Source organism: Xenopus laevis, chromosome 1S (assembly GCF_017654675.1).
Source record: "Xenopus laevis strain J_2021 chromosome 1S, Xenopus_laevis_v10.1, whole genome shotgun sequence".
Taxonomy (NCBI): domain Eukaryota; kingdom Metazoa; phylum Chordata; class Amphibia; order Anura; family Pipidae; genus Xenopus; species Xenopus laevis.
The window spans coordinates 98476449-98503869 of NC_054372.1; the positions used below are offsets into that span (position 1 = coordinate 98476449).

The 27421-nt window shown below is 37.5% G+C and overlaps 1 protein-coding gene across 3 annotated transcripts in view; it reads right to left on the reverse strand.

Moving 5' to 3' along the window:
- The window catches only part of susd1.S (sushi domain containing 1 S homeolog), a 55246-nt gene extending 43748 nt beyond the window's left edge, over window positions 1-11498 (reverse strand). Inside the window, exons 1-2 of one of the 3 annotated variants that reach the window (XM_041579980.1) lie at window positions 11125-11487; window positions 2548-2670 (exon numbers count right to left, since the gene is read on the reverse strand). In XM_041579980.1, coding sequence (XP_041435914.1) covers window positions 2548-2670; window positions 11125-11209 — 208 coding nt within the window. In that variant the 5' untranslated portion in view covers window positions 11210-11487. Of the gene's footprint in view, window positions 1-2547; window positions 2671-11124 lie in introns of all 3 variants that reach the window. The other 2 variants (XM_018239968.2, XM_041579979.1) reach the window with 2 other exon arrangements.
- Between the last annotated feature and the right edge of the window lie 15923 nt (window positions 11499-27421).

A 27421-nucleotide genomic window follows, 5' to 3' on the forward strand; every position in this document is an offset into this window, starting at 1 on the left:
GATATAGTGAAAATTCAATTTATTTGCTTGGTAAAGGGCTGGTTAAGCCCGAAACGCTGCTTCACTTGTTGCGCAAATAAATTGAATTTTCACTATATAGGAGTGCTGCTGAAATATGTTTGGAAGTTTGTATCATTTCCTTAAAAACTCAATGCATGTAATGCTGTATCCTCTTGATCCCAACCTTGCAGTGCTGGGTGCTGCTCAGTGCTGGGTCTCCCACCCTTTCACCTGGTGGCATTATGTACATCCCCGTGCAGTATTAATTTGGTTTAGTCTAATATTTTATCACGCAATTCTAAATAAAAGTCCTTATTTAAACAGAAAAGTAATTATAGAGAAAGACTTAAGGATCCAAATTAAGAATTATAATTGATACTGAATGGCTATTTTAGTTTCAATTCAGTTTTGAGTACAGCACGCCTGACAAACCATTGGTGTGTTAGTAGCCTAAAGGCAACACTGCAAAAAACAGATGCAGTTTCTCCTCCACAGAAATATGAGTAACTTTGCTGATAAAACATTTAGCAAGAAATAAAATTAGTGTCTGTTACTGTTCAAAACAACTGTTCAAATGAATCCCTGGGGCAAACATACCCTTTTGTTCTTTAAAACAGTTGTTGGTGGGTGCACTTCAGGGATGTGAACTAAGCACCAGGCTGACCATTCCCTACATTGTAAAGCAGTAGGGCAATCTACAACATAGTGACAAAAGGTTTTATTATGACATATTTTGGCCAAGGTGTTACATAACACTTAACACTTTAATTTTTTTTTTTGTAAAAATCTTCTCTTTTTGTGGGCAAATAATGGCCGCATGTTGTTTCTAGCAGCTGGCCAAATCCAAAAAGCAGGTTAGACCGAGCACTGGTATATTGATGCTTCTAGCAGCTGTTCAACATTACGTGTATTAGGCCCAATGCAATAAGTTTCTTTATGTTTATTGTTGCAAATAAATTGCTATAAAAAAGTAGCTAACATTAGTAGTTGTTCCATTATAGGCATTTTAGGAACTGATTGTCTATTGTGTGAGTACCTGTGTATGAACTTGTGTGTTGATGTGTGTGAATTATAAATATGGGAAATCCTTATGTGGTGTGTATTTCCATGACAAGTGCAGCGTTGAGACCTACAGCACCCCCCTATTCCACCTAGCAACCCAACCAATAGCAACACACTTGTCATCACAACTTGGGAAAAAAAATCTGCAGTTTGTTTATGAACAAAGATACATAACATATGGTTTCATATATGGCTAATGATAACCTTAATGTAATAAAACCATTAACATTTCCCATATCCTCCTAAAGAAAATACCCTGCACCTGGGCCCAAAGCCTGCTTTCTTGCTTCTATCCAAAACCCCTATATCCTATACCTTTAGGATCCAAGCACTTGTCTCACAAATAAGGGTCAATTACATATAGCGAAATTTCCAGGATGAGCACCTAGAATTAATTTCCCTTTGTATGGAGGTTTTGTTTAGCATTTAATTGATAGGAAAGTACTGTTAAAGGAGAACTATACCCTAAAAATGACTATGGCTAGAAATGCCACATTTTATATACTGAACCAGCCTGAATTATACTGATAGCCTTATATTGTGACATTTATATTCTATGTGCATTGTATATTTTGAGTTGGTCCATAAGCTCAGCAGCACAGAGCATGTGCAGTGAATCAGCAGAAAAGAAGATGGGGAGCTACTGGGGCATCTTTGGATATTTACTGCTAAAGGGCTGTGGTTGCCTTGGGCTGGTACAGAAACCCATAACACAATGTACAACATTTATAGCCTATTTCATTAGTTAAGATTTAATTCTCCTTTAAACTACAACATACCATATAGTACTGAAGGGATGAGGCCACTTTATAAATAGGTGTGGGTGCATATGCTTGACTTTTAGCAGTTAAAGTATAGGTCCAAATCTAAGCTGCTTCCAGTTATACTCATTGAAAGTCTGTTTATGACTTAGTAAAGAAGCTAAAGAATATGCACATCCATGTTCTCTCACAATATTCTCAACTGTGAAACTGCTCTCACACCATGGAGTACACACCATATGCTCTGATTTTGGGTGGATAAAATGAGGGATTCTCTCTGGAGACTAGATTTCTTCAAGGTGAACTCTTTATATCTAAAAAGTCTTTTAAATTGTATGAAGTGCTTTCCACCCTGGGCTTTTCCCAGCCCCATAATGACTTCTCCATTTCTACATCAGCATTATGGGTCACTGGGTCAAAAAACAACAATTGTTATTTTCACATAAAAGGCAAACTAAAAGCGATAGATCAAATCCAATCAAGAAGTGTCTTTAGCTGTATCTCTTTCACACACAAGCAATAGCAAGACAGACTATCCCACCCTGCCTTCACTAGCTCTACTAGCTGCTTGTTTCTACATTAAAATCAAACTCTGCATTATTTTCATTAATTATATGTTTCCAACAGTTCATCTCCACTTTCATTTTTCCCCATTAAGGTATATATTTACAATTGTAAAAATTTTCAGGGAAATAGTTAGTGTGTCTCTCTCACTTTTACTTACCCAGACAATGGGTCCTTCCATTTCCAATTAATCCATAGTTACAGATACAGGAATACGTATTATTTTTTCTAAGACAGGTGGCATTGGTATGGCATTTTTTACATACATCTTGGGTTGACGTATCTATAGAACAGGAAAAAAAAAACAATCAGCCTGTTAAAAAGAAATGGTCAATATTCGGCAAACCATATGTCACTAATGAGAGTGACACAATGGTAATATGTCCATTTAAAGTGACACTAGCAAGCATTTATAAAGTCCCAATGATTGTATAACTTCAAGTTCATGAGCCCTACAGGCTAAATAGCCAGTGGTCCTCCTCAACCAATTATTGCAGAAGATTGCCCATTTATCACATGTATGCAAACAATATTAAAAGCAGGAATCTATACTGAGCCCTTTATACTCCTTCCTAGCATTGTCTGGGTTTTCTGTAACTATTGTTATTCTTTTGGGCACCAATATACTCAGAAGGCCTGCACAAAAGGAGTTAGGGAATAAACTACATGGAAAAATAGATACGTCTTTCCATATAACTACATATAGCTTAACTCCATTTGAATTGCTGACTATAATACGTTTTCACACTTGTCAGCACCTGCCATTAAGTTTGCAATGGTGCAGTGAAATCCGCTTTGTTCTAATATACTCTTCCATAATGTCTTCCTGTACCATTGTATTCCTTCTTGAAATGGTTCTTGTTTAAGGAAACACTTCTGTGATTTGAATAAATAACGTCAATTAATAATGTTGTTGATGTAAGAGACAGGGAATAAATACAGGAAAAATCCAGCTATTTTCAAACATTTGTTACAATCTGTTTTAAAAAAAAGCATTGTTGCCGTACAGTCACATTACATTCCAGCCATAAAAGGGCTTCCAACAATGAGAGTCACAGGATCACAATTATTAGATAAGCTCCCCACTGCCAGAGAATTTGAACGTTTAGAATTAAATTGTAATGGTCACCACCCGTTTTAATGCCCTTCTCCAACAATTGAAGGAACTGTTTTCTATTAAAAAAATCTGTATAGTTTCATTGTGTGAAACTATAATGGCCTGAAATTCAAATCTGTATATGTTCAAGATACTGGTGTGAGAAAATGCTTCATTCTATTTATCTCCAAGTTCCCACTAGGGAAGAAAACTGCTGTTGCTATTTCAAGCTTTAGCCTATTGAAGAGCGCATGTAAAGTAAAATGCTTGCTAAGAGAGAGCTCTTGTACTCCTTTTTGTTATGACTAACAAATACGGCCCTTTAGCCCTTAATACTAATTTCCACAACAACTACCTGAACTTGCTTTAGGGTTGGGGCAGATTCGGGGAGATTTAGTCGCCTGGTGACTACTCGTCTCTTCTGCGAAGCGACAATCTCCCTGAACTGCCTTCTGTCTGCTTGAATGAAGAATCTCCTGCGCTAATGCACTCGCATCACTTCGATTTCCTCGTGAGGCAACTTCGGGCGACTTCAGAAATCGAAGCACCGCGAGTGCATGCCATTAGCGCAGGCAATTCTTCATTCAAGTAGATGGAAGGCAGATGGAAGGCAGTTCAGGGAGATTGTCGCCAGGCGACTAAATCTCCCCGAATCTGCCCGTCTGCCCCAACCCTTGTAGTTGGTTTCAAATGCTTAACTTGTAGAAATGCATTCTAAGCATCTATTAATCATGTCCATTCAAAAATGACATAGCCTACTGTTCAGCCATGTGGATCACTGAACCATGTTACAGAAATACCAACAACATAATTTTGCTAATCCAGTGCCATTAATTGAAGATCAAGCGTCTTATTATAATATCAGTCATCTATTATAAAGCTAGCACACACAGAGATGATGTTCAAATTATGGCTGCTAGTCTGCTGTATTCTTTATATAATAACATCTCAGGAGCCATATAGTGCAATTTGTAAAGTCTAATTTAGTTTTTATGTTCTTATAAACAGCAACTCAGATACCTCAGATCCATTTCATTGACATATGGTCAGAGATAATGGCTCAATATGCATCTGTAATTTCCTTTTCAAGTTTAGACATCTTGCCAAGTAAATATGAAGCAGATATGAGCATCAGCTACCAAATGATCCTACTATGTATAAACTCTTTCTTTATTTTAATAATATAATAATAATTATATTCAATAATATGGAAACGATTACATCATTATATAGGTCAATCATGTTTTATATTTAAAACTTCCTTCCAGTTCCTAACAAGGTTCCTTTATCATTTTTACTTTTTTTCACGAGATTAAGAAGTCAGATGGACCCTCAGTAAATCCGTCTTTGTGGGAAAAGGGAAATACGTCTGAAACTGTAGACTGCCATATCTGTGCTCCTATTACTCCCTTCAGTCTCATTTTTTTCTTTTTTGTTTTGTAACATAATATTTTATTGGACAATGAAATTGCAGGTAGTTCAAACATTGTATTTGTTTACATAGTAATAAGTGGAAGGTAACATAGAACCTAAATAATTATACAAAGAAAGAAAAAGAAAAGAAAATTAAATTGTACAAGGTATAATAAGAAATCTATTTTGCAATTATTTTACCCTGATTCTCAGATATATCAGTACAGGTGCTGTTTTCAGGTGTGGGCAGTGTATTATGCAGTAGGCGTTTTTTGCAGGAGATGCCAGGGATCCCAAGTTTCAGTGCATTTGACTTTACCATCTAAAGATGTTGCTGTCATTTTCTCCATGCTCGCTCTGAGATCCATTTGCTGAATTTGTTGCTGAATACTAGGAGTTTCTACTTTTTTGCAGGTTTTTGCTATCAGATTGGCAGCTGAATTGAAGACATGAATTAAAAGTTCTACTTGGAGCTACATATAAAACTGGATCTATTCAGCTGAAACCTAGACATCTGCCTCAATGAGAATCATGGTACCATTGTGAATGGATGACACTTTCATCCTTCTGTGAGTGGCAGCTAACACCAATGGAACTATTAAGGCTGGATATTGGTGATGGTATTACCCTTAAGGGCTTAAATCTCCTACCATTCAGTTGAAATGAAGATGTCAAGCAGTGAGTAGTGAACTGTTTTAAAGAATACTTAGAAAGTCCAGTTGCTATTAACACATCTCCACTAAATAAATCTTCCTACCTTCCTCAATGATCCTTAAGAATTTTGAATGTCTAGTTGCTTTGTAAGCAATATACCTCTACCCAGTCTGTGGTTCCCAACTATTAGTCATATATGGCCTCATCAGGGCCGAAACTAGGGATAGGCAGAAGTGGCATGAGCCTAGGGCGCAAAGGTAGAGGATTGCCAGCTACATACCTCTTCTGCTGCCTTCCACTAATCAGACCCTTGTGTCCCCCTGAGGCAGGTATAGACAACGTATGTGCCCTTCCGCGCATGCACATGTGCATCCCCAACGTGTGCGCTGTTTGAGCGTGTGCGCAAGGAGGGGCAACAGAACAGGCCGGTTTGTCTAGGGCGCCAAACCTCTTTTTCATAGGAAGCTAAAGCTCTATTTTTATCCAAACCACTCTAAACCATATCCAGACCACTATGATTCTGATGATTGGAACTGAACATGGGACCCCTACAGTTTAAAGAATTTTAATTTAGGTAACAACAATTATCACACAATTTGTACCATTTCTAGTAATATGATGCAATAACAACCATTAATATTAAACATTTACTGATCACTTGTTTGAATGCAAACATACCATTTCTTGTTTTGAGGCTTGGTACAAACTTTGAGATCTGTTATTTTAACCTTTTTGGTGGAATATTGCAAAAGGGAAAAATGTGCATACTATAGATGCACATAGAAAATTAGAAAATTGTTCCCAAGAAATTATCTTTGACAGTGTAATACAATACTTTGAAAAATGTATTACACTGTGAATTGTAACTGTGCATAATCATGTCAGATTCATCTGCCTCATGAATGAAAATAGAATTATAAGCATTATACATTATCCATTGTATATTGATTGAAAAAACATTTTAAACCCTTTTAAACATGGCTACAAGCCATGACTATTTGGCTGCCTCCTAAGCTACAGCAATATAGTGAATAATTCACCCCTATTGTGGGAATGTGGGAGGAGTTGCCAGAGAAAATCCATAAAGACATGGGTAGAAGATACAAACTCATTACAGATAATGCCATGGCTGGAATCATCCTCAGGATCCCAGCATTGGAGAATTGAGCCACCATACTGCCCATATGTGAAACCCTTTCCTTTGCTTGCAATAACTGTCCCTTTAAAAGTATTGTTGCAGGTTAATAAAGGACAGAATATAAATGCCACATGATTGGGATTGTTTAGAGTTCTGTTTATCTGTAGATTAAAAGATAAGGAAACAGCTGTAAGATATGTGAGTCTTGTACCATAATAAGAAAGGGGAAATTATTCACTGCGTACAGTATTGTTGAAAAGGGCAGCAATGTCATCAGTGCAATCACATGCTTGAAGCGATAAGGGGAGGAAGTACAATATGGAGGAAGAAAATAACTGGGCTGTACTAATAGCATTGTTTGCATGAACAAGTCATCAGATTAGAGTTCAAGAAAAAAAGAGAAAAACAGGAAAAAAAGAAAAATGACTGCAGATGACAGGTGGGGTTGCCATCACAATAAGTTCTTTTAACATATCTTTCCATTATTATTCCCTAGGAATAACAGCAAGATTTAGATCTATGCTTGATATTATTATTGACAAGTATTCATAATGCACCAACATTTTCCATAGTGCTGTACATCGAAAAGTCACATGCATCAAATATACACATTATTTACAAGCACTGACCAATACAGGAGTAAAATAGGCCATGCTCATTAGAGCAAAATCTAGAGCACAGACCACCAATCAGTGGAATTGTCATAGGTGCTGCTTAGATCCACTTTAAGGAATTGTTCGGTATAAAAATAAAAACTGGGTAAATGGATAGGCTGTGCAAAATAAAAAAATGTTTCTTATATACTTAGTTAGCCAAAAATTTATTCTATAAAGGCTGAAGTGACTGGATGTCTAACATAATAGCCAGAACACTACTTCCTGCTTTTCAGCTCTCTTGGTTTCCACTGATTAGTTACCAGGCAGTAACTTGATGGGGAGGGGCACATGGTTCACTGTTGCTTTTGAATCTGAGCTGAATGCTGAGGATCAATTGCAAACTCACTGAACAGTTATGTCCCATGTGCCTCCCCTTCAAGTTGCTGACTAGCTCAGAGTTATAGAGCTGAAAATCAGGAAGTTGTGTTCTGTTCTGTTGTGTTAGACATCCTGTGGGGGGTATATTTCTCTTTAATCTACTAATTAGGCCCCTCCAGGCTAAATTACCTGCTTATCTGATATATGGACTCTGCTCAAATGCCTCCCTGACCGATGTCTGGCTGAAAATCAGCTAGATACATTATCAGTGAGGAACCTTAGATTGTATGCACCACTGCTGGTATAACAATAACAACAAATGTCACTATAATACATATTAGCATTAGCATAACATAGTGTAAATAACAAAGGTAGTTGTTATATAAGCAAAACATAATAAATGGATTTGCCCCTTTGGAATATCAAACAACTTATTAGCTAGAATATAGCTAGCTGGAGCTGTACACTAAACTAATACAACCATGTCATTTTTGGTAGATTTCTCATTAACAGCGGCACAAAAGAGCCCATTCATCCCTACAGTTTCTTCCTTTAGGCATCCTTATTATTACTTAACTATACATAAAGAAAACACTATATGCCCCATGCGGGAACTCCCGGTGCAAGTGCACACGTGCAATACACGCTTCTGGCATCACAACTTTTAGTCGATACATTTGTTATCTTTGTCCCCGCTGAGCAGAATCCCTGAGTTTCATTAAAGGCAGCTGTTAGAATTAATACAATAGTTGCTAATATTCCACAGATACTGTTGAGAAATGTATCAACTATTTGTATTAACTAAATGTAGCAAATGGTAACAGTTCAGAAAGCTCCTGGATCAATGAGCTGCCAGACTGAAACCCCAGAGACACGAACATTAAACTTTAAACTTACATTATGGAAAAATAGAAAGCAATTGAAAACATTTCTGGTGAACAATCTGAAAACAACTAAAATGAAAAAAAGTGTTTGGAAGGTGAACAACCCCTTTAGGAAAACAAAAGTTATATAGTGATACAGATGACAGGTGGCAGGGTTCTCTGCATCCCTACTTTTTTTCATCTAAAAATATGAGTGTTGGACATCACTTACGGTTTAGGTGATGCATTTCTGGTCTTTGCATGGGTACAGGTTGGGCGTGGGTATGACTCAGACAGACCTCTACCAGATTGAGCTAAATTTAGGGCTCATTTCAAAATATAGGTGCTAAATTGCAAAAAAAACCTTTGCCAGTAGTAAAGCAAGTTGTTAATACAGTCTACTACAAAAAAAAGAAAATGAAGGCAAACGTGATTTTTGGCTATGGGTAAATGCATGGGTAAAGTGCAATATTGCAACTACATTTGCAAGTCTGCAAGAAATGGGGTGACATACAATCATACAAAACTGCTACCCTGTTATGTATAAAAAAAAAAAATACTAAACGGTTTATAATATCTGTACTATGCTATACTACTGCAGAATGGGAACATTCATCAATAAATTTGCATCATATTCGCTTTGGCATTATACAGTATGTGAGTAGACAATTAAAAGTGTGTAATCCATCCATACATAATAGGGTTTGACTATTGTGTGATTTTGTTAACCTGTTTTTTGTTGTTTTTTTAGGTTTTGCTATCATGGAAGTCCTGCCTTCAAAATACTGCAAGACATATGCCACACGTGGTGTTTTTACCATGTGTTTTTTTAAAAATTCCTCAGTGGCATAATTACACTAATTCATACACAAGCTGATTTCTGTCAGGTGTTTTATTTACATTCCCATACTAAATTGTGAATGTCAGGAACTTCTCATTCCCCATTGCATTATTGCATTTGCAGAATTAAGTTAACATAATAACACCACTAATGATGAGGTACCATGGTCCATATTGTATAGGGAACAGTTTCTTGAGAATTGCTGCATACCTCCCAACGTTTCAAAACGAAAAGAGGGACAAAGACTTGTGCAGTTTTGCTAATGAAAGTGAATTGCCCTTTAAGCTGTTAGTCTCAGTTCTCCCAAGAGACGTGCTTATCATAAATAGTTACATTTGTTTCTTTGCTTATCTTAAATTGTTACAAACATATCTAAGTTTATCTGCTGGCTGTTCTGGGCTCTCTGCCAAAAAGACTCTTATTTGAATTAAGTTTCAGAAACTTTGTATCTTTTTCTTGAGTCAGTGCAGGAGATCAGAGAGAAAGTCAGGACACCAGTAAGAAACCTGGGACTGAGGGCTGAGCTGTCAAAACCGGGACTGTCCTGCAGAAAACTGGAACGTTGGGGGGGGGGGTATGTTGCTGATTCCATCTTGAAACTGCAGCATATTACCAAATGTGGTAGTTACTATTTTGTTTACAATGCAATCAATACTTACACCCATCAGAAATGCATGTGTTTGTCATTTGGAGATGCAATACTGCAGTTATGCTTCTGAGAGAATTTTAAAAAAACACAGCATAAAATGACTTGTGCCATTAGCCTAAGGCAAGAACTTGGTGTTTTCTATGAAAAGAGTTTATCGTTTACAATGTTATAGTATGGCGAGTTATTTGAACTTTACAATTGGTCTTAATTTTGTAGCATTTTTTTAATTATTTGATACCGTCTTCTGTCTCTTTTCAGCTTTCAAGTGGGGGTCACTGACCCAAACAGACAGAAAACTATTCAGGCCTCTCCTAATTGTCTTCTTGACTTCCATTTACACCACTGCCTGGTTCCTAGGGTAATTTGGACCATAGGAACCAGATAGCTACTGAAATTCCAAACTGGAGAGCTACTGAAAAATCGAAAAAAAAAAGGGTTGTTCTTTAAATGTAAACAATTCTTTTTCATTTTTGATTATTTGTGTTTTTTTAGTTATTTAGCTTTTTTTCAGCTTTTTCTATCTGCTTTGCTTGGGTCCACATTACTCTAGAAACCATGCAACGATTAGCATAAGAGATTGGAATATGAATAGGAGAGGCCTGAATAGAAAGATGAGTAAGAAAAAGTAGCAATAATAATACTTTTGTAACCTTACAGAGCATTTGTTTTTAGATGGGGTTAGTGACCCCCATTTAAAAGCTGGAAAGAGACAGATGAAGAAGGTGTATAATTCAAAAACTATAAAAAAATAAATAATGAAGACCAATTGAAAAGTGGAAAATTCTACAACATACTAAAAGTTAACATAAAGGTGCACCACCCTTATTAACTACCTCTTAAAGCATTCTAATTCTGGTTTAAAATATAATTGATGTCAATATATTATACTGTTGTATTTATACAGCAACTAAAATTAGCTATGCTTTGTGTGTGTGTGTGTGTGTGTATCATGTATTGTATACAAAAGCTTTAATCAATACCATATATAGCACACAGTGCAAACCTGTTCATTGGGAATAGCTGAAAATATTCACATTTCCTTACTATAATAATAAAAAGAATGACATAAAAGAAGCAAATATTGTGTTTGCAGAAGTATGAGAACTCACCATCTTGCAGCTGGGCATGGCAGGGTAGTAGGAGCACCAAGGAGAGCGGCAGCACTAGCAGAAGTACTATTCTCTCTGTTGTCATGGCACTAACTTTGCTCTGTCACTGCTCCTCCCTGTATTCACTTCTTAACTCCAGTTTGCCTCGTTCCCCTCTGCACTTGTCACAGGAATCCAAAGCTGAGAGCCCCTTTTTATCAGCTGCAGGATGTCTTTTTCCTGTGCCAGGTCACACACACACAGTGCAATACAGAATCACAATTTGCCCACAGCTGGACTGAGTCACCATTACAACACATTGGATACAGCTGCATGTATCCCACCAGCATGTTTAGGGCAAGTGACTCACTCCATCTGACATTTCGTATGGTAGAGCGGCGGGAAGTTTGACTGCTGCCTGAGAAGCTGGGATGTGAGATAACAATATTTGTGTCTGTTTGTGCTGAATTGACCTTCTTTCATATTGCTTGTACAGTTATTTTATTAGAGAAAAGAGAGTGCAGACAAAACAAGCCTTAATATTCTTATTTTCTTAAGAAAACAAAAATGAATAGCTTGTTCTTACTGTGGTGTCAACCCCTTACTTGATTATGTACAGTAAGATGCCAAAATGGCTGCCTTTTCTGTGGTGTACCTGTTGGAGTTTTCGTTACCATTAAGATTACCAATGAGTTGGCAGGGCTTTAAAATACCATATAACCTGGTCTTGAAATGATTATGATGAAAATTAAGACTGCATGTATTGTGAACTCTAGTCAAACAAAAGATGAATACAAAGTTATTTTCAAATAATCCATAAATGTCCAAAATAATTGTTTTGTGCCAATCGAGAATAGCAGGACCAATTTGGGAGTAAAGAGTAAATTTACATTCAGAAAATTTAAGCACGCAGTTCCCTAGCCACCAAATTTTGAATTTGTTTTTCCCGTTGATCCTCTTAGTAGAAAGGCCATATTTCCACACTATCATATGCTCAAGTAATGGGGTGATATAACACTTTATAGTATCTATATTATGCTATTCAACTGCAGGATGGGATCACTCAATAAGTCCATACTCCTCCAGCATTACAGCCACATTAACATTGGGTTATTTGTATGAGTATATGACTAGAGGATCAATCATCCATACATAATAGGGTTTAATTACCGTGTGATTTTATGTTACCCTGGCTTTTGAGGCTTTGCTACTGTGAAAGTTATGCTTTCAGGGGCCTTAGCCACGCTGAGGCAGCTCCTGTAATGACGCCCCCCAACATCTTTTGCGACGGAGCAGGGGGTGTTTGGGGGGTGCATCACTAGTGCAGAGAATGCAATTGCGTTTTCTTGCACTAGAACTAGAAAACCAGAAATTCAGCTCTTAAAGGAACAGATAGGCTGTGCAAAATAATAAATATTTTCAATATATTTAGTTATCCAATAATGTAATGTATAAAAGCTGGAGTGACTGGATGTCTCACATAATAGCCAGAACACTACTCCCTGCTTTGCAGCTCTCTAACTCTGCGTTAGTCAGTGACTTGAAGGGGGGCCACATAAGACAAAACTGGTCAGTGATTTTGCAATTGATCCTCAGCATACAGCTCAGATTCAAAAGCAAACAGTTATGACCCATGTGGCCCCCACTCAATGGTTACTGCCTGGCAGGGCCGTCATTAGAAATAATCAAGGGACCCTGTACAACAACATTTTTGAGGCCCCCTGGGCCCCGACCACAAGCCCCATCCCAGATCCTGCCCACTCCACACCACAGTTAAGAGACCATACAGACATCAGTGCTAAAAAAAACTCACACACAAGTTATAAAAAGCTATTGATGGTCAGGACTTCAACTTCTGTTTTCTTGACTTCAGCTTTCGGCACTTCCGCATTTCAGCTGTTCGGGACTTAAGGAGAGGCAGCACGGCTTCAGCGCTGTCAAGGGGGCTGGCTATTTAAAAAAAGTGCAGCACAGCTGGGCCTCCCTTCAGGCCCGGGCCAGTAGTAACCCCTGTGCCCCCCGAACTGGTAACCATTCAGTGTAAACCAAGAGAGCTGAAAAACAGGAAGTAGTGTTCTGGCTATTATGTTACACATCCAGTCACTCCAGTCTTTATACATTACCTTTTTGCCTAACTAACTATATTAGAAACATTTTTTATTTTGCACAGTCTATCTATTTACCCAGTTTTTATTTTTATACTAAACAATTCCTTTAACATTACCAGGATCCTAGTAACTTGTGGGGCAATGTCGCCAGAGGCAATGTTCAGACTTTGCCTTAATGTTTATACTAAATATCACATGCTAAATTAGAAAAGCTTTGCATTAGGTATTAAGCTGTTTAAATCACTGTCTAGAGATATTATACATGTCTGCTCACACATTTGCATAGAGTTGATGTACATGAGGGCTAAAACTAGGGATGTAGCGAACGTCGGAAAAAAAGTTCGCGAACATATTCGCGAACTTGCGCAAAAATGCGAGCGGTTCGCGAACGGTTCGCGAACCCCATAGACTTCAATGGGAAGGCGAACTTTAACATCTAGAAAAGACATTTCTGGCCAGAAAAATGATTTTAAAGTTGTTTAAAGGGTGCAACGACCTGGACAGTGGCATGCCAGAGGGGGATCAAGGGCAAAAATGTATCTGAAAAATCTGCCTGTGTGTGCTTGGAAGAGATAGTGTAGGGGGAGAGCTGTTAGTGATTTCAGGGACAGATGATAGTAAGTTTGCTGGCTAGTAATCTGCTTGATACTGCTCTGTATTGGAGGGACAGAAGTCTGCAGGGATTTGAGGGACATTTTAGCTTAGGTAGCTTTGCTGGCTAGTAATCTACTGTTCTCTTTAAACAACTGCCATACGTTGACCTTGTAGGCATTGTTTGCCCAGTTTTTTTGGACGCAGCCACTGAAGCACAGTTGCCAGAAAAAATATGCCATATAAATGCTGAAAATAGTCATTTTTCGCCATACGTTGACCTTGTAGACATTGTTTGCCCAGTTTTTTTGGACGCAGCCACTGAAGCACAGTTGCCAGAAAAAATATGCCATATAAATGCTGAAAATAGTAATTTTTCGCCATACGTTGACCTTGTAGACATTGTTTGCCCAGTTTTTTTGGTTGCAGCCACTGAAGCACAGTTGCCAGAAAAAATATGCCACATAAATGCTGAAAATAGTCATTTTTTGCCAAAAAAAGTGACTCCGGTGTTTTTTCTGGAGACGGTAATATTATGGATATTTAGACAGAATGTGAACAAGGTCACACAGCTCGATGGCGGGTTGAAGAAAACAGTGTGCAAATAATGCCTACAAGGCCAACGTATACACTACTACAGCGGTGGATACGGATTACGTAAAATATATGAATGCTGCTTGAAAAAAGTGACTCCGGTGTTTTTTCTGGAGACGGTAATATTATGGATATTTAGACAGAATGGGAACAAGGTCACACAGCTCGATGGCGGGTTGAAGAAAACAGTGTGCAAATAATGCCTACAGGGCAAATAATGCCTAAAAGGTCAACTTATACACTACTACAGCAGTAGTAAAATAAAAAAAAGTAAAATAAAAAAAAAATGAATATTAAAAAAAAAAAATTAAAGTTGGTGCTGCTGAACTACTAGGAGCAGCAGATTAGCACACCAGTCCCACTCCCCAACACTGCTAGACTAATAGCACTGGGCTCTTATAGTAGTAGTAGTAGTAGTAGTAGTAAAACAACAAAAAAATAAATAAAAGCAGTCCTTACAAGGACTACTGTTATTGCAGCAGTCAGCAGATGAGATCAGAAGCAGGACAGCTGCCCACTGCAGCTACATACAGAGCACTGCAGTAGAAGGTAGATTACTAGCCAGCAAAGCTACCTAAGCTAAAATGTCCCTCAAACCCCTGCAGACTTCTGTCCCTCCAATAACAGAGCAGTATCAAAACGATTACTAGCCAGCAAACTTTCAACTGTCCCTGAAATCACTAACAGGCAGCAGCTCTCTCCCTACACTATCTCTTCAGCACACACAGGCAGAGTGAAAAAACGCTGCAGGGCTTCGGTTTTTATAGGGAAGGGGAGTGGTCCAGGGGAGAGCTTCCTGATTGGCTGCCATGTACCTGCTGGTCTGGGGTGAGAGGGCAAAAAAAAGCGCCAACAATGGCGAACCCAAAATGGCGAACGTCGCGCGACGTTCGCGAACTTCCGGCGAGCGCGAACACCCGATGTTCGCGCGAACAAGTTCGCCGGCGAACAGTTCGCGACATCTCTAGCTAAAACCAGCTCCTTTATTTCCTCTGTAGTGTTTGTAAGATCAATTCTAGACACTACTAATATGTAGTAATTCTTGCCCTACATATTTCATTTCTCACAGTTTTATTTATTTCCTTATTGTAATAATCCATTGGATAGTTCATCTGGTCATATCTGCCTTAATCATGCTTCCTCCTACTTATGTAACTTGAACATTTAGTAGAACAAAAAAAAATGCAAACAGTCAAGCAGGTGGTAAGGTCTGATAAGGCCTGTGTTTGGTACAGCCAATTAAGCAGAAGCTTTCAATTTGTCCATAGTTGCTTCTTGTAAGATAGCCACAATGTTTTAACATGAATTTCTTGTATTGCTGTAGTAAAAAGTGAATGTGTTTTATGAAGTTACATTAATTCTAAAGTACAGTGTATCATATGGTATATCATATACACTCCCTGGTAACTGATCAATGAACACACTCCAAGGATTACAATCATTTTCACAATATGTATTTTTTTATATGTAAATATATTTTTAAATTTAAAAGAAAAAAAGAAAAGCAAATATTTGGCGGGAAAGGAAATAATCCCATCTCATGTTGACAAAGAGCCTCATAGGGCTCAAAACATGTAGTGTTGGCAATAAACACAGATTGTTTGAGCAGTTAAACTGCAGCAGTACCTTTTTCTTGTGATCTTCTATTTTTTGGACATCTAGGATCAGATAGCAGCAGTTCAGCTTATGGGCCCAGTGCAAAGAGGTAGCTAATTCACTGGAATACGGAGTTTTGTCCGGGCATGATTGCTGTCGACGTTCACTAGCATTACCTCGGCAATGTGAGCAATTGAAAGTGAAGAAGCGCTAGCGTTCAATTCTGCCTAGTGCAATTCATTAGAGGTCTTCGCTCAGGTCGATTTGCATACGAAGGGAAATTTAAAGTTGAATGGACGTATATGTTGCAGCAAATACATTACATTACACAAGTCCAGGGAACCTTAATAAATAAAATATAGTTGTTATAATGCCCTACACATGAGCCCACTGTATAGCTATTGTTCCTTATGTTAGAAAATGTTGGGGGGGAACCCGCTTACCCAAAAAAAAATTTAGGGACTTTTGCAGCCAATCACTCTGAAAAAAAGAAAAGACGCCAGTGTTTTTTGGACTTAGAAGCTTTTTCCACTATATGATGTAAGTAACAGAAGATTGAGGAAGATGTATGCACTCCAGTGCACTTAGCCTGGTCTGAGCTGGCGAAGGCAAGTCTGGCGCAAGAGGTAACGTTCAGTAAATCCGCATTTCATTGAATTTGTGGAGTAACATCCATTCGCCAGATCGAATTGTCGCCTGGTGATAGAGTGCAAATGACAGCTAGCGTCTATCAATATTGCTGGCGAATTGACGCTAGCGTTAGCCACTTCGCCTTTGATTAAATCTGCTTAAGTGATTGATTTTCCCTATAACAATTGTAAATTATCAAGAGCCGAGGTCAGGATTTTACAGTATGTGATTCAATTGTAGTGCAATAACGCACAGTGTGTGCAAGTGACATGATTATTCATTTCTATTGCTTACTTTTTGCCAAGCTTCTTTTTAAGACACAATTTGAAAAAGCTCATAAACAAACATATGAGCCCAAATTCAAAAACTTTCTAACATCATTTTGCCCATCTCAGCTTATTCATTGTCTCTTTTTTTTTTTTTTTTAGATATCTATAAGCATTATGTTGCCAATGGTATTTTTTAAATGTTAATATAAAATATAATAATATAGAATAATCCTTAATACAAACATGATTTGGCCAGGTATTTTATTGCAGATTTTAGTGTCAGACTGGGGAGTGTGGGGCCCACTAGCGCTGCCACCTCAAAGTAGGAGCCACATACATTATTTGACAGGATGCAGGCCTGGGTTGGTGCGTCCCAGTCTGACCCTGCTCTTCTTTTTTTTTATCGCAGGACACAATCAAAATTCATATAATGTTATTTCCCATTTTCCACTAAAATTTCTTTTCATTAAAACCATCATTATTGTTACTTTACATTAAAAAAAACCCTAGTCTTGGAGGGAATAAATGTCACATCTTGAGCTGATGCAGATGTAGAAGTCAGATAAGATTGTTTACTGAAAGGTTAATTGAATGGGTGTTTTTTGTAGAGGAACTGTTTTTAGCACATGAAAATTTTCTCAACTCACATAGAATTGTTCTTTCAAGGTTTTTAGACCAGAAAAGGTTTTGTGTCCATAGAGTCTACAAATTATTTCCTAACTTTAATTTCTTTTTCCTTTCATGCATTCCCGCTGCATTCAAAAGTATACAAATGACTGATTGGGCAGAATATATAGGGTTAGGGTACATATTGAAATCTGATTTTTTTTTTTTTAATAATTCTGGTATTCTGCAACAGAATGTATCAAGAACATATTGCAAAACAGAAAGGTCCTTTGATTAAAAGTTGATGAACCACTGAACACTGATCACATTTAATAATTGCCAGGAACAACCATGTATCATACAGAATCCATAATTGACATGGAATAGATTTCAGAGTGTTATAACTAATTCTGTACAGCACAAATAATATTGCTCTTCCCATCTACAGGGTTCTTGCAACAGAGCTGGACAATTCCATAACTCTTCTAGTCTGTAGCATTCCCAAAAATTTGCCATATGCAGAGAGTTGCCATGTTATATGAATGGGAAGAGACTTCAGCCAGGGTAAGGTGTTTTAACTCCTGTAGTTTTTTAAAGGAAAACTATACCCCCCAAACAATGTAGGTCTCTATAAAAATATATTGCATAAAACAACTCATATGTAAAACCCTGCTTCATGTATGACTATGAAGATTTTCATTCATCCAGATCATGGTATATCTGGTATAGGAAAATCTAAAACAACTGGACTTGCTGAGTAATCCTGCTTCATGTAAATAAACCATTTTCATAATAATAAAATTTTTAGTAATATGTGCCATTGGGTAATCATAAATAGAAAATTGCCATTATATATATATATATATATATATATATATATATATATATATATATATATATATATATATATATATATATATATATATATATATATATATACACACACACACACACACACACACACCAGTTTGGTAAGTTTCTTTAATATGCCACTTAATTTGATATAAACTTAAGTTGCTTAAGTATTCATTTTGGGGGTATAGTTTTCCTTTAAAGGAGTATTAACCCTAAAAATGAATATGGCTAAAAATGCCGTATTTCTTATACTGAACATATTGCACCAGCCTAAAGTTCTAGTTTCTCAATAGCAGCAATGATCCAGGATTTCAAACTTGTAAGAAGGGGTCACACAAAGTTTCTGAGAAGCTGTTGAGAAGCTAAGCTTAGGGGTTGTCACAAATTATCAAGCAGAAAATTATCATAGCCTGTAATATAAGTAGGGATGCATTGAATCCACTATTTTGGATTCGGCCAAATCCCAGAATCCTTTGCGAAAGATTCGGCCTACTTCCTTGTTTTGTGACAAAAAGTCACGCAATTTCCCACCCCGCCTCTAATTTGCATATGAAAATTAGGATTCGGATTCAGTTCGGCCGGGCAGATGGATTCGGCCGAATCTGAATCCTGCTGAAAAAGGCAGAATCCTGGATTCGGTGCATCCCTTAATATAAGCTGATGCTACAGGGCTGATTATTACATTCTGATGCTAGTTGTACTGGTTTCCTTGCTGCCATGTAGTAATTATCTGTATTAATTACTAATCAGCCTTATATTGTGACATTTCTATTCTAAGGGTACTGTATATTGTGAGTGGGTCCCTAAGCTCAGTAAGTGACAGCAGCACAGAGCATGTGCAGTGAATCAGCAGAAAAGAAGATGAGGAGCTACTAGGGAATCGTTGGAGACACAGATCTTCATTGCTAAAGGGCTGTGGTTGCCTTGGGCTGGTATAAACTCAAAACATAATGTACAACATTTCTAGCTTACTTCTTTAATTAAGCTTTACTATTCCTTTAAGAGCATCAGTACAATCAATATAGGTACACAGACCTTCAGAGAATTTTGGAATACTCATCAGGGCAGATTTAGCAACATTCTCATTTTAGTGGTTTAATAGGTTTTTGAAACCACAAATAAGCCCACTTTCTTTAAAACCGTGAAAGCCATGGAATGTATTAAAAGATCCAAATTTAAAAAGCATGAATTAAAAAAAACACTGAACGATCCAAAAAAAATACAAATGCCTCTAAAACATCAAAAAATTCTAGTTTTTCAGACAATTCCTAGCAAAAAAATAAAAATCAGAAAACCTCCTAAAAGCCAAATTGATTAAAAGGTGCAATAGGACCAGAGCAACTCCCACTGACTTTTATAGGACCTCAACAACTTTTACCTGGTGAATTTTTGTATTATTAGTAGTGATGGGCAAATCTGTCCCATTTCGATTCACAGAGAAATTTGCAAACTCTGTAAAAATTTGCGTAACAGCGAAAAATTCACTAAACACATTGAAGTCGATGGGCGTCAAAATTATTTTGAGGCTCGACAATTTTGACACGACACGACAATTTTTATACGCAGGACTCTTTTGTCCAAATGCATTAAAGTCAATGGACGTCCAAATAATTTTCCCACCGCGGATTTTAATATAGAACTACAAATGTTTAGATATTCTTGAAAAAAAAAACATTCAAATTTTAGTAAACAGGCCCCATCATTTCCACTTTTTATACTGTATCTATATGTTACATAACATAAATTACTAACTGTATATCCTTTACTTACAATTCCACGCAACATATTAGAATTTCATTTTCGAAGTGGCCCTCACATTACCATTTTGATCAATTTTGTTCCAATCAATGTCTTTTTGCTGAAGCTACATCCAGGGTTGGACTGGAGCTTTGGGGGCCCACCAGGGCTGCAAATGAAGGGCCCACCTGGCAGTCTCCAGTGGCCTCTTCCTTCCAATTCCCAGCCCGCTACACGTATACATTGTGCCACACGCATGCAGAAACACGTCATGCAGCAGCTGGGGAGCAGGTCTGGGCAATGGGGGCCCATGAGAGCCAGGGCCCACCAAGTTTTTTCCTGGTGTCCCGCTGGCCCAGTCTGACACTGGCTACATCCTCTCTTAATGAAATGGTTTGTGATGCTTTGGAATTTTTAATATGGCTGCTGTACTAATGTGGGGAATGTATGGAAGCCCCATTACAATAAAGATATCCTTCCTCCCTACAGAACATCCACTTTCCAATATTCACAGCCCATTGAAGCATCTAAAGAATAAAGGATGGTTTTGGGTAATGATGTATGCAGTGGGTAACTTAGGTTTGTCAGGCTCCATGTAAAAAACATATATTAAGAGGGCCTGGCGCTAACAGTCCCACCATCCCAGGCCCCCTCACTCCTGCAGCACCTCCCAGCTTTCACTACACCAGTATTTTAAAGGGACAAGAGAAGATGGGTTGGGGGAACTATGATGCAACAGTCCAGGTCCCCCCTCAAGACCACTGGGTCTGCTATATAGGTAGTTATGCCACTGGATGTACTGTATGTATTCTTACAATATATCAGACTGTCTAAATCCTATTCACTTTGTTCTTATATTTTACCCCTAAGTTGCATTTTTTTCTGAAAAGAAAAAAAAGGCTAATTTCCCACGGTAAAAGTGTCTTTGCTTTTTGCTACAGTATCAGTCACTTCGCAAGGGAATTGGTATAACAGAGAAAACATTTTTGCAGAGATATTCCATCATCTTATCTGTTATCAGGCAACCTTCTGCTGATACTGGTGTCACACTGGGCTTTCCTGGGCTTTCTGTAATCTTATCATGTGTCAGGCTGTTCTCACAGTGTTTCACATTCACAACTACTGGATGTCATCGTGTGGTCTTGACTTTTTTTTTTCAAATACAATAGTCAAATTTAGTATTTAGGGATCATTAAATGATGTAAGAGCAATGTGCAAAGTGTGAATATACATGTATTGTATCTTCATTTAAAAATAGTGCTTGCATACACACCGCTACATTTTTCGAAATTTAAAATTTATTTATTTAACATGTCTGTATAGAACACTTGTAGCAGTATACAATAGAAATGTCAAGATAACAAAGACCAGGGCATATAAAGAAAAGATTAAAAAAAGAGGGGGTTATACAGAGATATAAGGGGTCATGGTCCCTTATAAACTCATTCCCAGAAAGGGTTGCTAAGAGAACTCTGGCTGCAGTAAGTATGTGAGTAGGCAACTCTTTATAGTCTGTCCCTTTGACAGCTCTTATTATTATGCCTAGAAGAAAATTTAGAGAGCAAATTTGACTCCACAGTGTATTGGTGCTATACATATATTTTGTTTGCACATTTTGGGGATCAAAATCGGAAAAAGTTCTCACCATTTTCTGAAAACTATTCCGACAAATCTACACCGATTTTGTCTCCCTGTTTATCAAAACATGTTTCCGAAAATAAAATTGTGCAAAAATCTGAATTGTACAAATTTTTCCGATTTGTCACTGAAACTTTTTCGGTTATGACACCCAAAACCTCCTCCAACTTTTACGAATTTGGTGCCTGAAACCACGAATTTTTCGGATTATTAACGAAACTCAGAGCAGATCAGGATATCAATGGGACATCTGCCATTGACTTCTACATGAACTTAGCATGTTTGAGATTAAGTACTTTTTTATTCGCCATCAGCATTTAATACATCTTGAAAAATTTGAGGTTTTTTTTCTACGAAAAAATAGTTTTCCCCTTTTAAAGTCCAACCAGGGGGTTTAAAACTTTAATAAATAACCCCCTTTAATTTTGGTCCATATTTTCCTTAAAATGCCTTTTTGATATGTGTAAATGATAAATTAACTTTATACACTAGAAATATACCAGGTAGGGGCACATTTATTCTAGGGCCTTACATGAATGAAGAATCCATACTAATTTTCCATGTTCATTTCTTAAGCATTCATACTGGCTATGCGTGTAACAAAAGCAATATTCTTTATCCTTGTATGTATACTGCAGGAGGTATGTAGCACAGAGGGGAGTTACATACCATCTGAAAAGGTACTGATACAATACAGTGTATGTGTCATAAATTGGAATGAAAACCAGCTTCCCCGTAATCTTTCAGTTTATGCTCTTAAGAATGTTTTTATCACAAATGTTTTTCAATGTCCTTCAAGAGAGGAGGAAAGCTTCGTAAGCTGCAAATTACAGTTTTGTTCACTGCAAATTCTGATGGCGGTGAAAAATTAAAACTGCACTTTGATACATTTCTAATAATTTAAGATAAGCAGGTCTCTTTGGAGAACTATGACATCTATCACAGCTTGAAGGGCAATTTTCCCTTTGTTAGCAAAACTGTTATAATTGCCCCAAAACTCACAGAAATGTGTTCAAACTTTCATAACCTGCCAAATTTTGTAAAATGGACATGGTAATTAGGGGTGTGGTTTTTCTAATGTTGGGAGGAAATAAAGGTGTCGGTGAAAACCTTTAATGGTACTGATAGCAATTCTTCCAAGGACATCAGGAACTATAGTATGAAGAAAGCATCTATATTCTATGGCCTATGCACTTTTGGAAACATAACATTGCAATTATCAAGCATTAGAAGGAAGATTACTGAGACACTGTGAGAAAAAAAGTTCCCACCAACACATTTGTCAGTAAACATATTAGAAAGATACAGATCTAAACTCTCTAGTGCTTATGCCTATGGATAATGACTTTGCTTCTTTTTGTCCCCAAGGGCTGTTATTAATGTAAATTCCAATTGTATTCTATTATATATATTGCATATAGGCACTTTAGATACACGCAGCTAGTATTTGTTTTGCTTTTGAATTTAGACCCACAAATATATCAAATAGAGTTGCCAATACATTACTTTCACCTACTAATAACAGTAATAAGCACATACATAACCAAGAATAGACAAAACAGTTCTGTAACAGTGGTACATCAGTACTATGGTATAGGATAAATATCTACCCACAGACCCCAAATCTTAACAAATTTATCAGTGATTGAGGGAAGTACCCAATGCCATTTATTAAGAGCTTTGTGAAAAGGAGGTGAGAAAAAATTCTGTAAAGCTCTATACAACTGAGATATCATTTTTTTAGGATGTGAATTTCTTAACATTAGAGTCACATCAATCTGATATGGGCCAAATTGAGCCTTAAATGCATGTTTAAGTTGTAAGTATCGGAATGGGTGATTATGATGGCCCTGTGCAAATTCTGTAAGTTGTGCCAAAGATTTCAAAGTTCCTTCATGCAAAATATGTCCTAGTGTTTTAATGCCAAGTTTAGGCCAATATATAAAATCCTGTAAAAAGTTAAAATGAAGAAAATGAGAATTCCCCATAGTGGTGTATGCGGAGCCAGTAAATATGAGGTTAATTTCCCCAGCTTCCTTATGTCTTGCCAAGCCTTATAGGAAGTGTGCAGCACAGGAGGAAGTAGATTGGAATGCTTCATTCAATTATGCAAAGGACTATGAGCAAAATATTTAAGAGATCCTAAAATTAACAATTGTAGAAGCATGTTTGGATCTTCAAAATATGGCACAAACCATGCATGTAAATGTGAGAACTGAGCTGCTAAAAAATACAGATATAAATCTGGAAGTTGAGTTAGGTGAGCTGTTAAAGGAAAACTATACCCCCCAAACAATGTGGGTCTCTATTAAAAGATACCGAGTAAAACAGCTCGTGTGTAAAACCCTGCTTCATGTAAATGAACCATTATCATAATAATATACTTTTTTAGTAGTATGTGCCATTGGGTAATCATAAATAGAAAATTGCCATTTTAAAAAATAAGGGCCGCCCCCTGAGATCGTAAGATTCACTGTGCACACATACAAACCACATGTAAGGTCACATGAGCCAATTAACAGACAGAGTTCTGCCTTTTGCTTCCTCACTTCTTCCTGTTACAGTTAGTGTTGTAGTATTTCTGGTCAGGTGATCTCTGAGGCAGCACAGATAGAGTCACGAAATGGTGGTTCAAGGCAAGAGATGTAAAAGGGCAATATTTATGTAAATATATATTCCAGTTTGGTAAGATTCTTTAATATGTCATTCAATTTGATGTAAACTATCTGTTGCTTAAGTATTCATTTTGGGGGTATAGTTTTCCTTTAAGGATTCCATGAGGATACTGGTTGTTTTCCTATCCAGACCAATGGAATATTCAGAGGTCACACTGAATTAGGTATAACATCTATTGCCATTATTTGAGATTTGTCCCAGTTGACCTGTAGACCAGAATAGGAACCAAATTCCTGCACCAATTCTGGAACCTTTTGTAAGGAAGAAACAATATAATATAATATATCATCAGCATAAAAAGCTATTCGTTCTTCCCCAGTTTTAAATAGGGATGCACCGAATCCAGGATTCGGCCAGGATTCAGCCTTTTTCAGCAGGATTCTGATTTGGCCGAATCCTTCTGCCTGGCCAAACCGAATCCAAATCCTAATTTGTATATGCAAATTAGGGGCGGGGAGGGAAATCGCGTGACTCTTTGTCACAAGACAAGGAAGTAACATTTTTTTCTGATTCAGTTCAGTATTCAGCCGAATCTTTTGCGATGCATTCGTGGGTTTGGCCGAATCGCAATAGCAATTTTTAAAAAAAAACTAGTTCAAATTATATTTAATAGACTTGGAGAAGAATTATATACATTTACAATTGTAATTAAAAAGGAATTCATTTTACAATGTACAATTAAAAATCTCCCCTGTGTATCTGCATATGTACGAATATTCTCAAACATTATGTTCTTGCAAATCAATATTGACAGCCCCCGGGCATGGGGTTAGAAAGGGGAATGGTAGTGATACCCCTACCTATGATTTTTAAGGGCTAAAAATTTAGAACCGACTAAATGAGTTTTCTGTAGTAAAAGTATTGACGGAGAATACTTGTTTATATAGGTAAAAAGTTGTGCATTCCAGGAGCATAAAGTAATACGTGCCATTACTTAATAATATCTTGATTAGATCAAAATATTGAATAAAAAATATTAAATACAACAAAAGTTACGGCAATTCTATAAATGTATCAATTTAGTAGGGTGATTAAAACAACAAAACATTTACCCCCCCCCCCACACCTTATCTACGAACCGAATCTTGAAGAGGACAATAATTGAGCAAGCCTATACCTTATATGGAGTGAATAAGGAGCAATTTACTAAAATCTAAGTTACCTTCTCCTGCACATAACAAAAGGTATAATGTCATGACTTATCAGTTATGAACCAATGACCAGCATTTTATATTAAAATAACCCAACCCCTCATTGCAGCAGTAATTGTTATAAATTAATTAATCATGCAGCATGCTTTTATTTAGCAGAAATGTTTATTCTGTAGACCTATGACTTTTTTTCTGTAAACCTTCACTTAAATAACAGTCTGTGCCTTGGCACCATACATATTTTGTGTATGGTGCCAAGGCTAGGAGATCAGTGAGTTTCTTAAATTGCAAGACCACCAGAGCAGTTGTTAAAGAAAGACAATGGGAAGAATAAGAAAAGAAAGAATGAACTGCTTTACATGCCCCAGGTTTTTATAGATTTTGCCAAGTATCCCAGTTCTTGTTGGAATGCCCTATAGCCAAGACATGGTTACTATGGAGCTGTGGTGTAGGTTAGACATGCAGCAATTTCCACTTTTGGATACTGGTCAAGCTCTTGGTCAAGGCACACACACCTGTAACAATATCATTACACACTGGATCCAATCAGAATTTCTTTGTAGAGAGTTAGGAGAAAGGAATCATCTTTTGATCTATAATTCAGCAAGCCATGCCTATTATTCCAAATGTAATACTGCACAACAGGGATCATTCATGACTTGATCACAAACCATTGGAACCTCAGTACTGACTAGATTATTTTGAAGATGGATCAAGGCTTCTTTAAAATTTAGAATGTCTAAATGGTTTGCAGCCTAATAGAACCTACAGTAAGTTTATGAATGTTTTTGTTTTTTTGTCCATTTAATAAAGCCTTTTTTGAAATACAAACAGTATTAGAGGGTTGGGGTTAAAGCTGGCCAAACAGATGTTAATTCAGTCTGCATCTTCTTTGCCCGTGTATGGGCCCTTCCTGACTGCCTCCTCAACAGCCAGATATCTATCACACAGCTTAGAATATCCCATCAGGTGAGTAATGCTTGAGCAAGTGGTTCTTGTGGTGTGTTTACCTCTAGCCACTAGAGGGCTTCAGTTAGATAAATGTTTCTGTGGTTCTTACAAGTGATGTGCGGGTCGGGTCCCTCCACCCATGCCCACCCGAGCCTGTCTTCCAGCTTCCCTTTATAGACCTGCATGCCCTGGCGAGGTTGTCACAAAAGGGCCAGGGCAAGCAGGCACGCAGTTAAGAAGCCGGAAGTCGGTAGCCGGCAGTTTGGTGCGGGATCTGCCCGAACCCAACTGACCCCTGGGTAAACCTGTGGGTATTGGGCTGGGCTGAACATCACTAGTTCTTACTGTCAGTACTCTTGTTTTTCAGGAATAGATATTCAGCCACAAGACTCAACTGCTGTGTATTACAAGCTCCCTGAATAAAAGTCTGTATCAGTTGTAATCAGTGTGAGTATACAAAATAACACATGGTGTCAGCATGGATCTCCTGAAAAAGCCTCCTGAACTGAGCATGCAAGGTAAATTAGAGCATAACTGGGCCAGATATAAACAAACAAGAGTGCTGACAGTTAGATCCACAGAAACACTTATTATCTAGTGATGGGCGAATTTGGGCCATTTCGCAAAACGGCAAAGAATTCACGAAACTGCACTGGCGTCTATTTTTTTTGAATTTTCGCTGATGTTTTTGCAAATTTATTTGCCAGCAGCGAATTGCGGGAATTCGCCGCAAATTCGCGCCTGGCGAATAAATTCGGCCATCACTATTATTATCAACTGAAGCCCTCTAGTGGCTGGAGGTAAACACACCACAGTTCTCTCCCAACAGGCCAGCATAGGTTTCCATTAGGCTGTGAGCATGTAGGAGACCAAATCGAGCTACCTCGCCAAACGAGCACATCTTTATGCTAGCTTT